The sequence below is a fragment of the Copadichromis virginalis genome, linkage group LG23 (genome assembly GCF_057382275.1).
Source record: "Copadichromis virginalis isolate Kocher_CV1m ecotype Utaka linkage group LG23, C_Virginalis_male_GT1.1, whole genome shotgun sequence".
Taxonomy (NCBI): domain Eukaryota; kingdom Metazoa; phylum Chordata; class Actinopteri; order Cichliformes; family Cichlidae; genus Copadichromis; species Copadichromis virginalis.
Genome location: NC_140639.1, coordinates 31,780,959 through 31,794,969, shown reverse-complemented (window position 1 = coordinate 31,794,969; position 14,011 = coordinate 31,780,959). Strand labels below are relative to the sequence as shown.

General features: G+C 39.4%; 2 protein-coding genes across 4 annotated transcripts; one reads left to right on the top strand and one right to left on the bottom strand.

Moving 5' to 3' along the window:
• Positions 1-3,055: 3,055 nt before the first annotated feature.
• crebzf (CREB/ATF bZIP transcription factor) lies at positions 3,056-5,955 on the top strand. 3 transcript variants are annotated; one of them, XM_085447884.1, is made up of 4 exons: positions 3,056-3,107; positions 4,116-4,925; positions 5,097-5,172; positions 5,573-5,955. In XM_085447884.1, exons 2-3 carry the CDS (start codon positions 4,159-4,161, stop codon positions 5,104-5,106), a joined length of 777 nt encoding a protein of 258 aa, XP_085304010.1. In that variant the 5' UTR covers positions 3,056-3,107; positions 4,116-4,158; the 3' UTR covers positions 5,107-5,172; positions 5,573-5,955. The 3 variants fall into 3 exon arrangements, with proteins under 3 accessions (XP_085304010.1, XP_085304009.1, XP_085304011.1); XM_085447883.1 differs by having other exon boundaries at positions 3,072-3,261; XM_085447885.1 differs by having other exon boundaries at positions 3,072-3,261; positions 4,116-5,172.
• A 6,819-nt stretch (positions 5,956-12,774) lies between these two features.
• On the bottom strand, positions 12,775-13,623 carry LOC146681376 (uncharacterized). The gene is made up of 2 exons (XM_085448767.1): positions 12,887-13,623; positions 12,775-12,813 (listed from the first exon to the last, which is right to left on the bottom strand). Exons 1-2 carry the CDS (start codon positions 13,547-13,549, stop codon positions 12,775-12,777), a joined length of 702 nt encoding a protein of 233 aa, XP_085304893.1. The 5' UTR covers positions 13,550-13,623.
• Between the last annotated feature and the right edge of the window lie 388 nt (positions 13,624-14,011).

Below are 14,011 nucleotides of genomic sequence, written 5' to 3'. Positions count from 1 at the left end.
CATGTCCAGTAAGTGGTTGTAAGCATATGTTTACAAAAGTAATATATGCATTTTTTATTTCTTTTTTTTTTTCTGCTCATTCTGTTGGTTTTTGTTTTTTGCCCTTCTCCCCCGTCCCTCTTCTCAGCTGTTTCTCTTTCCCTCTTTCTTTCTCCCCTTCTTTCCCCCAGTCAAGTCTGTCCCGTATTCAGTAAGTGAAAATAAAATAAACAATAAAAGGTGAATCAAATGGACCATTACGGCAAGGCTGGGATGGTCAATTTGGTAAAGTAAATCCGTTGGGCATCTTTCTTTGCCTTTAGACAACAATTCTGATGGCAAAAGAGCCAAACGGGACAGGCAAAAAAAAAAAAAAGAAAAAAGAAAAAAATAAATAAATAAATAAATAAATAAAATAAAATATATATATATATATATATATATATATATATATATATATATATATATATATATATATATATATATATATATAATAAGAGCAGTGTTAAGATTCAAAAATTGAGGAAGGGTACAAGAGGTGATCGAAAAATAACCACACTGGTCCGGCCGGGTGAAGTCAAACGAAGATTTTAATTCACACGTGGGAAGATCACTGGAAACAGCAATTGATCTTCGACTTACTAAAGCACAAACAATTATTTTATAACATCAGGGTTTGTTTACTGACGCCCCTTCATGCGTCACAGATACATTTTATACATACGTCAAATCAACACCACAATGACCTTTTACACAGAACATCATCGTCTATTTTCATGGCTGGCACTTCCTGTGTACCTTTCAGTTCTTATCCTATTCCTCTTTCTTGCCGAGACACCAAGAAACGGTTCCTCTTTTACCAAGACAATTTTGCAGTTACAGCCAAACATCCTCTAAATAAATCTAATTTAAAGTGTGTGTGTCACGACCTCACTCAGCCTCGATGTCACCTCTCGCACTTCTGACCTTTTACCAGACCAGAGGCTCACTGAGACTATGTGTATGTCTTCTACTAAATAAATGTTTTAATCAAGAACCCCTACTAAAAGCTTAATACAAGAATATGAACATATAAAAGATAATAAAATAAACTGATATAAGTGTTTTGTAAGCATGTATTGCAATTCCTTCTATGTTCTAGTTTTCCCTCAGCATGTATCACCTGAACAGTCACGTCAGTGAGGCTTACGACCTTTAAAGAACCTGAACATCAACTCAAATAAGCACAGATATGCAATATGTATAAAATAGTTATAACTGCACCTGAAATACAAAGTTAACATCATCATAAACATCTTAAGGCCATCTTAAAGCTATCTGTTACATTGTTAAAGCAATGATCATACTGCAGATTATATTATGCTGATCAAATACTTTTTGTTCATCCCCACAGCAGCTGTACAAGTATTGAATGGAAATGAAGAAATATGATGTCCAGTGTTGTGCAATCCACATTTGTAAGTGTCTTGTACAGTGCAAATATCCTTAAAGTGATTTAGTGATGAAGTGCATGCAAACCAGTAAACAAATTAAAACAAGCAAATACTGTTAAGAAACTATAATACAAAAACAGCTGGTGAAAATATAAATAATATGTAAACAACTTAACAACCCCCAAAGCGTCCAAGTCATGTCATGTCAACATCTAAACACAAGAGGGGGGAGGGGGAGCAAAGTGTGCCTGCTTTGTGTCGGACTTGCCTGCTTTGTGTTCCTGTGTCGGACTTGCCGACACAGGAACGGCAAGTCCAGCAACCTGGCTGTTTGGCCTTTGCCAAAACCACAGCATTGCAAACAAGAGCGGAAGTAAAGAATCAATCTCACCAGGCTAGTATCGATCCGATACCGATGCAGACTTGGTATTGATATGATCAATATTTGGATCAATCCGCCTACAGCACTTTGTGAACCCTGGTTTTATGTTAGAGTGCTTTATAAATAAAGCTGGCATAGTATGTTCTAATTCTAATTCTAATTGTGATCTGCCTCTAGTTAAAGGTACAACAGAGAGCTTGGATAACCTCCAGCTCTATTGCAAATTGCAAAACCATGCCACCTTTCCTGGTTCCACTGCACATTCAGACTGCCAGCTTCCTTCATGTTCACCTTGCTTCTCCCATCCAAATGGATGGACTCATAACCACTGCTACATTATGAAGTGAAGTCTTGTATTTAGCACGTTTAGTGCAGTACACCACATATCACTTAAAGACCTTGAATCTATTCACTGTTTACCTTTTGACATCTCTCTCTAAGTTGGAAAATTATATCTTCTATTTCTGAGAGTAAATTGCACTGTTAAAAAAATGCAACTCGGAATTTGTAAGCCATTACATTTTTGATTCAGGATTTTTTGTTTGCTTTTATATCCTGTGCTGTCTGGCAGGTTTTGCAATCAGATTAGGCTTAACTCACATTCCAGAATTAAGGAAACTGACTCACACTTGGCTTTTCTCAAATCATCTTATCCTCTTTATCCTCAAAATACTATTTTGAATTTAATGTCTAAAATTTGATTTTAGTCTCAAAATGATACATTAAGATAATATGTTTATCCTAACATGTCATTAATACTTAGAGGTGGGAAAGATGGGAAGCTCAGATGTTTTGAAACTGTGTCGGGCCTCTGAAGCTCAGATGTTTCGAAACAGGTTCTAAACACCCAGGTCACATGACCACGACTAAATGAGGTTAGTGTACATCACCCTAGTTTCAAAAGCCAGTGAAGCTGCTTCAGGACAGGGGTGATGTGGTGAATAGAGGGAATCTTAGTGATAACATGGGCAAGCAGAGACCCGGACACGTTGAAGCTTATTGGTAGAAAACAGTCATTTCTACAGTCATTGGTTAGACCAAAAAGAAGGTAATTACAGTAACAAGGCTATGAACTACTAGTACGATTTTCCGTCGTATTGAGACTGCAACAAAACGCTGCTTAAATTTAGAGTATTGAGACTTGCCATTGTGAAATGCACATCTTAAATGGTTCGTTGTAAGGCTCTTATTTTGAATGAATTTTTCGGACACTCCACACCAGTTGGTGGCGGTAATGCACCATTTTGATGTTTGCTAACCTTGTGAAGAAGAAGAAGAATTTTCCGGAAGTGTCGTCTGAACTGACTGTGAAGGTATTCGGTTACACTCTTTGGACTGCTCTGTGTTGTTTTCTGTTTAAAATTTCGGATTCTTCAGAAAAAGGAAACAGATAAGCAATCTGTAATCTTGGTAATTTAATCAACGGATATACCAAAAGCATTTATTGCCGTTTTCCCTAAAAGGGAGGTAAGTACACGGTTGAAGAACTAGTGTGCTGCGTCATTATGAGTTAGAGCCTTAGTGTTTTAGCAAGGCTAGCCGCAGCTAAGAAGCATGTGAGCGGACGGTAAAAGAGGACGTTTTATACTTCAACTTTCAAATGAATTAGACTGTATGTCTTGGATATATTTTACTCTCTCTTTCAATGTATCAGAACATTACTGATTAAATCAAAGCTAACCGTATTTTACGAATATTAGCTTGGCGGTAAGGCGAACGTGGTTTTAGGACAACCAGGGCTCTGTCAGCAAGCTCACTATAGAACTATAGTGAGCTTGCTGACAGAGCCCTTAATATTTGTGATGATGTTATTATTTGGTATCTCAATCTGCGAATGTTGCGATAATGCGGAAATGTATCTTTATATTGAACAAACGACTTTCTGTGGTGTGTTGTCGAGCACTTACTGTAAAAAGTACCTATTGTAGGTGAAGCTAATGCTGAGCCTTAGCTTAGCAAGAGGCTAGGTAAAGCTAGGCCTTAGCTTAGCAAGAGGCCATTATAAGTTCCTATTACGTTTAAGCAATAGATATCTCAGCGCGCCTGTAAGGAGAATGTGCCAGTACCTAACACGAAGTGGTTCATAAGTGATTTAATAGGAGTGAATTATTTTTCGAGCCCAAACGGGAAAATACTCTAAACGTCTTTCATATTAGTTTGGTAGAAAATAAACACTATGCCGACAATTTTATAAATGTTTGGATTATTCTGTACAGTTGTAAATTAGTTATTGTTCATTGGCCTGTGTTTACTGTATTACCTTTGTTTGGTAATCAAATCTACGCCAACATAATTGTATGTTTCTGTCTTTACATGTTCAGGTCTTTGTGGACAGGTTTCTTGCAGTCCAGCTGACAAACCACAATGATCACTAGAAGAAGTCGCACTGTCACCAACACAAAAGTGCAGTCTCCAGAGGTTGAGGCGGTAGATGTGGAAAGTATGAAAGATCTTCCGATTCCATGTGACGGATTCCGAGTTAAAGATGTGGATGCTGCTGGAGTAGAGCTTGATGACCTGTTTGAAGACTTAAAATGGACACTAGACAGAGATGCTTCATCCTCGCTCTTCAATATTGATTTGGCTGATCTCTGTGTGTACAACACCAAAGATGGAGACTCCGGGCTTGAAGCTTCAACTGCCTCATCTCCTGAGAGATATTCCTCTGACTCCCAGAACAGCAGGCAAAAACAGTCAAGTCACGTGACTAACAAAAATGCAATCGCTGCCAGATTAAATCGTCTCAAGAAGAAGGAATATGTCAATAGCTTGGAGCAGAAGATCGGCATGCTTTCAACGGAAAATAGCACGCTCAAAATAGAAAATTCTCAGCTGACCAAGAGAGTGGAAGAGTTGGAAGATGAAACCAGGTACTTGAGGGCTGTGCTGGCAAATGAGAGCATGTTAGCCCAGCTCTTGTCCAGGCTGAGCGGTGTGAATGGGATGAAATTATCTTCCTCACTTTTCCAGGGGCCCAACTCAAACGAGCACGACTACGCCCTGCCCAGGAAATGGGCCAGAGTGGAGGAAAAAGAAACATCTGGTGGCGTGTGTCTTCATGTGGACAAGAATCATGTCTCAGTGGAGTTCTGCACCAAGTGTGCAGAGAGTGCAAGCACGGTGCTCAAAATGTAGGGTCAAGTACTTCTCTTTGTTTTCAGATATTGAGACTGAGCTTGATGGGGCTCAGTGTGCTGAACTTGAGGCTGGATGAACGCTTTGAATTGATTAATTACCTAAGAACTGTGCATGTGTTTTTGTGTGATGATGGAGTTCATGTTGCTGCTAAACCTTGTTGACAGTTTCTTCTAGGTAATTGGTTGATCCACCATGCGGGATGAGTGGCTTTCAGAACGCCTTTGTCTGCTTGACTCCATGGTAAGGATCAGACAAGAACAGACATTTTCTGTTTTGTTTTATTTCACAGGGTATAGCATTCAGCCGCGACGCCAGTGTTTTTGTTTCTATAACTTTATTTTCCTGCTAGTTTTTGAGCACGTCTTTTCCATATGGATTGTTGTTATAGGAAATAACTTGATTAAAGTTAATTAGGTTTTACTCTTAATTGTCTTTTATCTTTAATCTTAAGATGTTAAGATAAAGGTGCGGGTCCACAAAGAGTGATCTTATATCGTCTCAAATTGGAAAAGCAATAATCTGTCGGAAGACAATTTTTTTTGTATGTTCAGTTTTTGTAGAACTAATCTCTTTGTGAACCTGCACCCCTGTACAAAAGAATACTTTCATTTAGCGCCACCTATTTTTCTTTATGCTAAAGTGGATTCTGCTGGTGGAAGGGGAAGAGGCTGGACAAGCGGCTGCCATCGTGGCCTGGTATTTTTTTAAAGGTAGTATCGGTATCAAATGGTATTTGTGATCCTATTTCATCACTACTCCACAACATCTGTAGCTGCTGATCCTGTCAGCATAGCTCCCGCAGCATTTTTAAGGGCTGACAATAGCTTCTCGTTTATGCAAACACAAGTTTAACAGTCTAAGAATTATAACTTGTATATATTGTTGGAATGTATATTTAACATACTCAGAAAAATCTGCTGTACGTGGAAAAAAATGTGTAAATGTGTACATAACTCTGAACACATACTGTTTTAGGTAAATGGCCTTTGAGAAATGTTGGACAAATAAATCTTATTTACAGTACTTTTGACTTAAAAGCATCTGCTGGTTTTGTTTTGTTTTTGAGTCTTGTTTAGTACTGTTGATATTAATGTGTCTCTTTTTCTCTCTCTAAACAGCAAGCTCTCTGCCGATAAACTGAACATTTGGGTCAAGTCTGGTAAAGGTTGTCAAAACAAATGACCAAGACCTCATTTGATGGAAGCACAAAGCATGAGGGCCCACAGGGGTTTTCTTGCCCATGTTTTATCCCATTTACTTCAGATTACACAGCCACATCCTACACCTAAAATTAGTGGCGTTTTTATAGGTCTCGGTCAGTCCACTTAAACTGTACCAAGCCAGTCCCTGGTGATCTTTTCACTCCTACACGTCAGGGTATATTTACACTGCTGGGATTGCCAGCCATGTGACTGTCAAACACCATTTTCAGTAATTGTGTAGTTACTTTGGAACAGGAAACCTTACTTTGAGCTTAACTCATTAGTTCAATTCAAATGTTCAGCTTTCATAAGTTGCTCTATCCTTAAGTTTGCGTCACATGAAAAGCTGTCCATGTGAAAACTAGTGGAAAGCTTTTATTTTCAAGTGAAAATGGGTGTAATGAGTCAGATCTCTACACAGTAAAGTGTGGTCTGTAGACAGCAGATGGATTTAAGTGAATTGCTTTAATTTCAATCACTAATATTGTATACATTGTAATATAGTTTATTTGAAAACTACCTTTGATCCACTGAGATCTTTCATTTTTCTTCAGTGCGCGTATGCAGACTGGAATGATTGATCAGCCAGGCATTAAATTGTGATGCATGTGAAAGTGGAGTCTATTAGGTGAGCTTAGCATGGAAACCAAATAAGTACATAGCTTCTCTGACTGTCCAAAGTTTATATATTTTTCTTCTCGTGATGGTTAGCTACAGGCTGTTGGACTCTGATTTGAAAGTGTTGTATAACATTGCAGAAAACCAAAACCATCGACAGTGGGAAACTCATTCACTCACAAGTCAGACTGTAAGATCTGTAGCTTAATGATCATCTGTGTCAATCCTCATGGATATCAGTCTGCATGTGAGCTGTATACTTAAAAAAAAAAATCCCCCCCACTTGTAGTACAAATGGCACTGTTTTGTTTTTTTTAATGTATGAATTCACATACCTCATGTATGGCTAAATAAGTCACCCCCTGCTGGCAATGAGGAATAATGCATATTTAAGGTACTTGAAGCATTGCATGTGACATACGTGGACATTGTTGACTATTTGTTGTACAACTGTGTAAGAAATGAGCAGTTTCAGCTCCAGTCAGTTTAAATCAGGGGTGTCCAACATACGGCCCGGAGGTCAGACTTGATCCAGGAAAGATGCCAACCTACTAGATGTCTTTGGAAAATGTGGAGGGCATAGAATTTGGACTTTATTTACATAGCTTTGGCAGCTGCCTGTGCTGCTAATAAAAACACTGCCACAGACATTCATACTACGAAGTAATAGACAATTAAATGATAGAGAAGTTTCCTAATTACAGGGCAGTCTGGGTAATTAAAAAAAAAAACTACTGTCGTTTTATGTTTACTTCTTACAGTTTAAGACCAAAGGATCATGCTGAGCTGCATTTCTTTGTCATGTAGTAACACTGAGATGTGCTGTTGGGATATTGCAGGGATTAGATTTGCAGTTAAACAACTTCTTGTGTGTGTATAGTTTATTAATCAATGGGGGGGTGGAATTACTCTCTCTGCCTTTAACCCATTCACTCAGTGAAGCAGTGGGCAGCCACATCAGGTGCCCGGGGAGCAGTTTGTAGGAATGGTACCTTGCTCAGGATAGCCGTTCAGCAAATTTGAACCCCCGACCTTCCAATTATGGGGCAAACACGCTACCTACTGAGCTATCATGGACAGTATCCCGCATTCTTGAGTTTTAGTTCACAAACACTTCTTGGCTTACAACTCCTGAAACTTTGGAGGCTTTTTATACAGCTCTTTATACAGTAAAGTTACAGTGGGATACAAATAATATCAGGGTGATCCTGCCACAATTTGTTCCCCCTGTCCAAATCGCGGAAAAACACTAGTTTATGTTTCTAAAACCATTTTGCACAGCTGCATTTTTTTGAAAAATGTATCAATAGTAATGTTGAATATTATCACACAGGAAAAAAAACAACTACACGTAAAATAATTCCATCATGGCGCCTGTCTTTCTAAATGGAGGGACACTAACTGCGTGTGTATATGTAAGCGTGTAAAAACTGCAGATAGGAAGATTATCCATCTGCCATTGTAGAAATTCATCTCATGTAAACATGGCGCACAGCGTGACGTGAAAAAAGGCACATACCTTTTGACGTTGCTTGACAAACTCCTCGTCCACAAGTAAATACAAAAACTGAGTTTTTGAAAATCTCCAAATCTGACAGTTCTCCTTTTTCGGCAATTTGAAACGGCGTTTACGTGTGGACGAAAGGTCCAAACGCATAGAAAAAGCTGCGTTTTCAAAAATACCCGTGTAGATGTGGATGTAACAAAAAACAGTTAGTAGTTTATTGCTACCTGTAATTTATTGCAGCTTTTATTTGTTTAATTGGTTTACTAAATGTTTGAGGTGTGAAATAAACTAGGGGATTTAGGTGGTGGGGGGCGCAAAGATTTTCTTGTAAAACAAAGGGGGGCCTAGCAAAAAAAAGTTTCAGAACCACTGTTCCAGTGAATGCCATATTTTAATTCATTTTTGTGTTTAATATATTTTGTGAAAGCACTGTTTTGACATCGACCTATTTGGTGCATGTTATACAGTGCGTGTTTCAAGTTTCACATAAACTGGTTCACTTTCAGCACTTTTAATGGAACCACCAGGCATAGAAGTGGTTTGCTTTGCACCAGGTCCAAGTACAGAGCTTTCCATCAGTTTCAACCCCAATTCTGAAGAAGCTGACAAAGTGTAATGACATGCATCTCTCATAAAACTACAGTTTAATCACAATGTATCTCAGGTAACATCAAATGTTTAAGCTGAGGAAATGTACTATTTTGAGAGAAAATTACTCATTTGAAATTTTGGCAGCAGCACGTGATCAGAAAGTTGAGGCCAGCCCATGTTTACTACAATGTTGCAGTAGTCCTTTAACCTCCTAGGACCTGCCGTCCACATATGTGGACATCACATTTTAGGTTATTTAGACCAAAATACTCAATTTTGCCCTACATGGGCCTGATATCTACTTATGAGGACATTATACTGCTACTGTTCTATCAAAATTTTAAACGAGTATCCTCATATGTGGCTCTCATTCTTCTTAAAAACAAAAATAAGGTAAAAAAAAAAATCTGGTAATTCTTTGTTTTTACATTCATTGGGCCCCAATATGCCCAAATATCAAAGAGAAATTAAAAATGCATGTTGTGGAAGAGTTCGGGTCTTAGGAGGTTAACGTGTTTAAAAAAATAACTCCCGGAGAGCAGCCATTTGGCTTTTCTACCTTTAAAACCCGGAGAGCAGCCAAATGGCTGGTAGGCTTTTAGCTAAGCTTTAGCTTCAGCCAAGTGGAAGTTAAATTGGCTAGTCATTCATATGTAAATTAGGTTGTTACCTGGGAATTCTGGAGGGAGGGGAGTGGGGGTGTGTGGATGAGGGGGTGGGCGAGCTGCTAAAAGCTGTGAACTTCCTTTTGTGTTCGTCTTGATGCATTCTCAATCATCCAGGGAAATAAATCTCCAAAAGTCATCAACTTGGGAGTGTTTCAGTTTGCCATCTTAGGGAGAAATCAACACACATGGTGGGTGTATGTCCTTTGTTGCTGAGATTTATTGATAAAAACAGTACAAAAAACCAACCATTTGTACACATATTTACAAATGGCCTGCTGAGTGGTGCACGGAGCATGTTCATTGGTTCATGGACCTCCCTGAACTAATGGCATTTATTGCAATTGTCATCTTGCGGGGGGTTAACAGGGTTCCATCTCTAAATGACTGCTGGTCAGCAAACCTGGGAAACCCACAGATAATTGGAACTATGGCACGAAACCGCTTCCAAGACATCATGCAACACCTACGCTTTGATGACAAGTCCACCCGCAGTGATCGAGCAAAGACTGATAAGTTTGCTGCAATTGCAGCGAACTTATGTGAAACTTATGTGAAACTGGGTGTGGGTCCCAATCAGCCAGAGTTTCGGGTGAGTTCATTGTGAAACCTGGCCCCACCTTATGCAAATTCCTGAGATCAGATGGCCCAGGATGTGAGTGGGCGTTAAGGTGTCTGGGAAGGGATCTCAAAACTGGATTATAGATGGCAGAGAGTTGGTGTCCACTGTGAGCGACCATCTTTGAACAGAGGCGGTGGTTTACGACACCAACTCTCTGCCATCTATAATCCAGTTTTGAGATCCCTTCCCAGACATGGTCAAAAGTATTGGCACCCTTCACGAGTGTCTTTTGCAGTGATATGCACTTTAGCATTTTAAAATCCAAAGCAAAGGTTATAGGTAGTCAGACGTCAGCTGACGCTTGGTCTAGCCCTGAGTCTCGGCCAGGCTTGGTCAGACTGTTATTTTATTAAAACAAACAACAACAACAACAACAAAAAACAACTGAATCCGGCTCCAAAGCCGACCAAGACTCAGAGCCAGACCTGGGGCCCGTTCTTCGTACGTCGCTTACTACATCCAAGATCAAATGACACATCCAAGACCAAATCATCACGCTAACCGTGAGCTCGCTAATCCGGTTCTCCGAACACACCTGCTGTTGACGATTAGTACAGCTGGATGAAGTAATGTGAGATCATTGGGTGTCGTAAAAGGGGCTACGCATCGATAGTAGAAACATTGATCGGCTTCCCAAATCCACCTTCGCTTTTATAGCCGTGGTCTCCCATCTTGATTACACGAAGTAATTTACTATTACTACTCTGAAATATGAATTACATCTGTAATAATCACATACATGTAATAGAATGTTAATAGTACATTTCCCTTTTTTAGGAAATGACCTGTATGTATCTGTATGGAATCAATAAAAGGATCAAGTGCTGCATTATCTTTAGTAACATTGATATTATTTATTTATGGTGAAACAGTGGTGGAATATCGCTGTTGCTTTCGTATAAATGAAGCGGACATACCTGCGTGGCCGCGATCTAATCCTGTTTACATAAAGTAAACCTGCTCCCGAGCAGGTTTACGCTTACGGCTCTGTTGCTATGACAGCAAGTCCCGGATGAGCTTCAGGGAACCGAACGATCCAAGATCACGCGAAATCGTCAACAATCTAATCCAGCTAACTTACTTAGCGAGGTACGAAGAACGGGCCCCTGGACTCCAACCACATCAAAGCCAGACTCCAGATCCCAGAGTCTCAGTTATGAGTAATAACAAAGCCATATTTGCTCACCTCTGAAGAAACTCTAAAGTGGAAGCCAGCTCAGATGGATAATGGATGTTAAAATTGTAGTAGCTCCCACAAATAAGATCCACAATGTTTTTCAACTGGAGAGCTAACTGCCATACTTCATCCTCATGGTTTTGTATTTTGTCACCAATCAAAACTGGCAGCAATCTCAAAAGGTTCCAGTTTTGAACGGCTTGCCCTGATAATTTGGATCCGTCAGGTTTGACAGTACATGGCTTTGTAAGTGCTTCGGATCCTTTATATTTAAACTGTTTAATGACAGATAGACTGGAAGAAGTTTGTGCGTCTTTTTAGCAGAACCCAGGGGATTCACTACCTCAAATGAACAAAACAGTGAAGAAGGCGCAGCAGCGCCTCTTCTTTCTCAGGAGACTGAAAAGATTTGGCATGAGCCCTCGCATCCTCAGGTCCTTCTATCACTGTGCCATTGAGAGCATCCTCACTGGATGCATCACCACCTGGTATGGCAACAGCACCGCCTACAACCGCAAAGCTCTCCAGCGAGTAGTGCGGTGCTCTGAACGGATAATTGGAGGTGAGCTTCCCTCCCTCCAAGACATCTATAGGAAGTGATGCCTGAGGAAAGCGGGGAGGATCATCAAGGACTCCAGTCACCCCAGCCATAAACTGTTCAGACTACTTCCATCAGGAAGGAGGTTCTGCAGCATCCGGTCCCGTACCAGCAGACTGAGAGACAGCTTCTTCCATCAGGCCGTCAGACTGCTGAACACGTCATAGACACCTCACCTTCACTACTGGAACTTCAACATTATGCACTCCATACTGTACAGTAATGCCACTGTTTTGCACATGTCTCAACTCTGTATATTTTTATATATTTTATTTATTGACTCTATTTAATTTGTAAAATATGTGTATACACACACACACACACGTAGAAAAACATTTAGTATACACATCCAGAAATTATTATTTTTTGCATATACTATTATATATTGTACGTATATTTATTAGTTTCAGATTTAGCCATTCGTATATTTTGCCTGTTTATGTTATTGTATTTTGCACAACTCTGTTGCTTGTGAAGCTCGCACACAAGAATTTCACTCGCATGTGCTGTACCAATGTACCTGCACATGTGATGTGACAATAAAAGTGATTTGATTTGATTTGATTTGAATCTTGGTACAAAATCAGTTTGAGGCTTTCAGGGTTTTCATTAAAGAACTGGTGACATTTGAAAAATTTTCCATCATATAAATCCTTAAAAATTTCTACATCAGGACCCCCAAACTGTTGTGACTGTGTATTCCTCCATAACTGTGACTCTAAAAAGCTCTTCAGAGTTTCTCCAACTGGTATGTAGTAAGCAAATTTTCCTGTCATGTTTTCATCCATTCCCAATGGCACTTTCTTGGGTTCTGTGTATTTAAACATTTTTTTGAATGTTTGATTTCTGGTGTGTGTTGTTCCTAGTTGTCCCTGATGGCAAGCAGAGAGCAAATCTGACTCTTTAATGCAGTCACAGATTTTAGTGACTGCTTCATCTGATGGGTTCATTTCATTTTTTAGTAAACAACTTACCTTATTTATTGTGTAGGCTTGACCCAATTCGTGCACATTCTGCATTTCCTCAGCAATAGTCTGTATAGTAGAGGCAGGAATTAGCAGCTGTCCTTGCAGTTTAAGGTAAAAGAGACACATGCTTCTGAGATAAGAATGACTATCCTTCTCTGGCATATCACTGGCTGAACTAGCAGATGGCATGGCTTCATCTGTGTTTTCTGAATATTCTGTACTGTCATTTGGGGGCTGAGGACAATCGTACATGTCATCAATACCATCTGGGGAACAAGCTTTATGCTTCCTACACATGTGAGAAGTAAATGATGACTTTTTTGTAAACATATGCTTACAACCACTTACTGGACATGACACAGACCTGCCCTCTGTAATATGATCGTTTAAGTGAGACACTAGCTCTTTCACTGTTTGGAAATGGCGGGCACATAATGAAACCGCACATTTTAAATCTGCAACAAGAGCTTTAGGAGTAGCTTGAAGTGCAGGTGCATTGTGCACACGATAAAAATGCCGCTTGAAAGCAGAGTATGTGGTGAATGTTTGGCTGCAATTGGCGCCAACACATTTAAAAAAACAACAAGGCTCATTCTTGTGTACTCTGCAATGTAGTACATAGCCTCTTAATGTGACCAATACCTTTTTACAAAAGACGCAGATGATCATTTTTAGTATTTCAAAAGTTTGCCTTTGCTTTTCAGCTGAACTAGCATGCTAGCGCTAGGTTATTGAGCATTGGTCTAAATATCAACTGGTGCTTTTATCTCGAAAAAAAAGTTGCCAAGATATTAAACTTACCGTGCAGACTTTCTGACGAATAAACACAGATCCTCAAAAAAACACTTGAATTCGTATGTTTGTAATTTGTCCTAAAAACGTAGTTGCTAAAAGTTCGACGTTTTCTTCTCCCGTCTTCTCTCTCGTGCTGGCTTGTTAGCTATAGTCATGAACTAGTGAACTAGCCACGAACTGTAAGTTTGTTTAGCCTGTAATAATGAGACATTGCTAACCTAACCCAAAAAAGTAGTCTTGTCTAAGTATCACATTGCCATTAAAAGAAACATAAAGAATACAAGCATTACTTAGTCGTTAAATAATAATTTCTTATAGGTTACTCTACAATAGGCT

What these genes read in the sequence shown, in the direction of transcription:
- crebzf (XM_085447884.1), top strand. Translation starts at nt 4,159, where the DNA reads ATGATCACTAGAAGAAGTCGCACTGTCACCAACACAAAAGTGCAGTCT.
- LOC146681376 (XM_085448767.1), bottom strand. Translation starts at nt 13,549, where the DNA reads ATGATCATCTGCGTCTTTTGTAAAAAGGTATTGGTCACATTAAGAGGC. An exon ending in AAGCCTACACAATAAATAAG is followed by an intron (nt 12,814 to 12,886) that starts GTAAGTTGTTTA and finishes ACTGCATTAAAG; the next exon opens with AGTCAGATTTGCTCTCTGCT.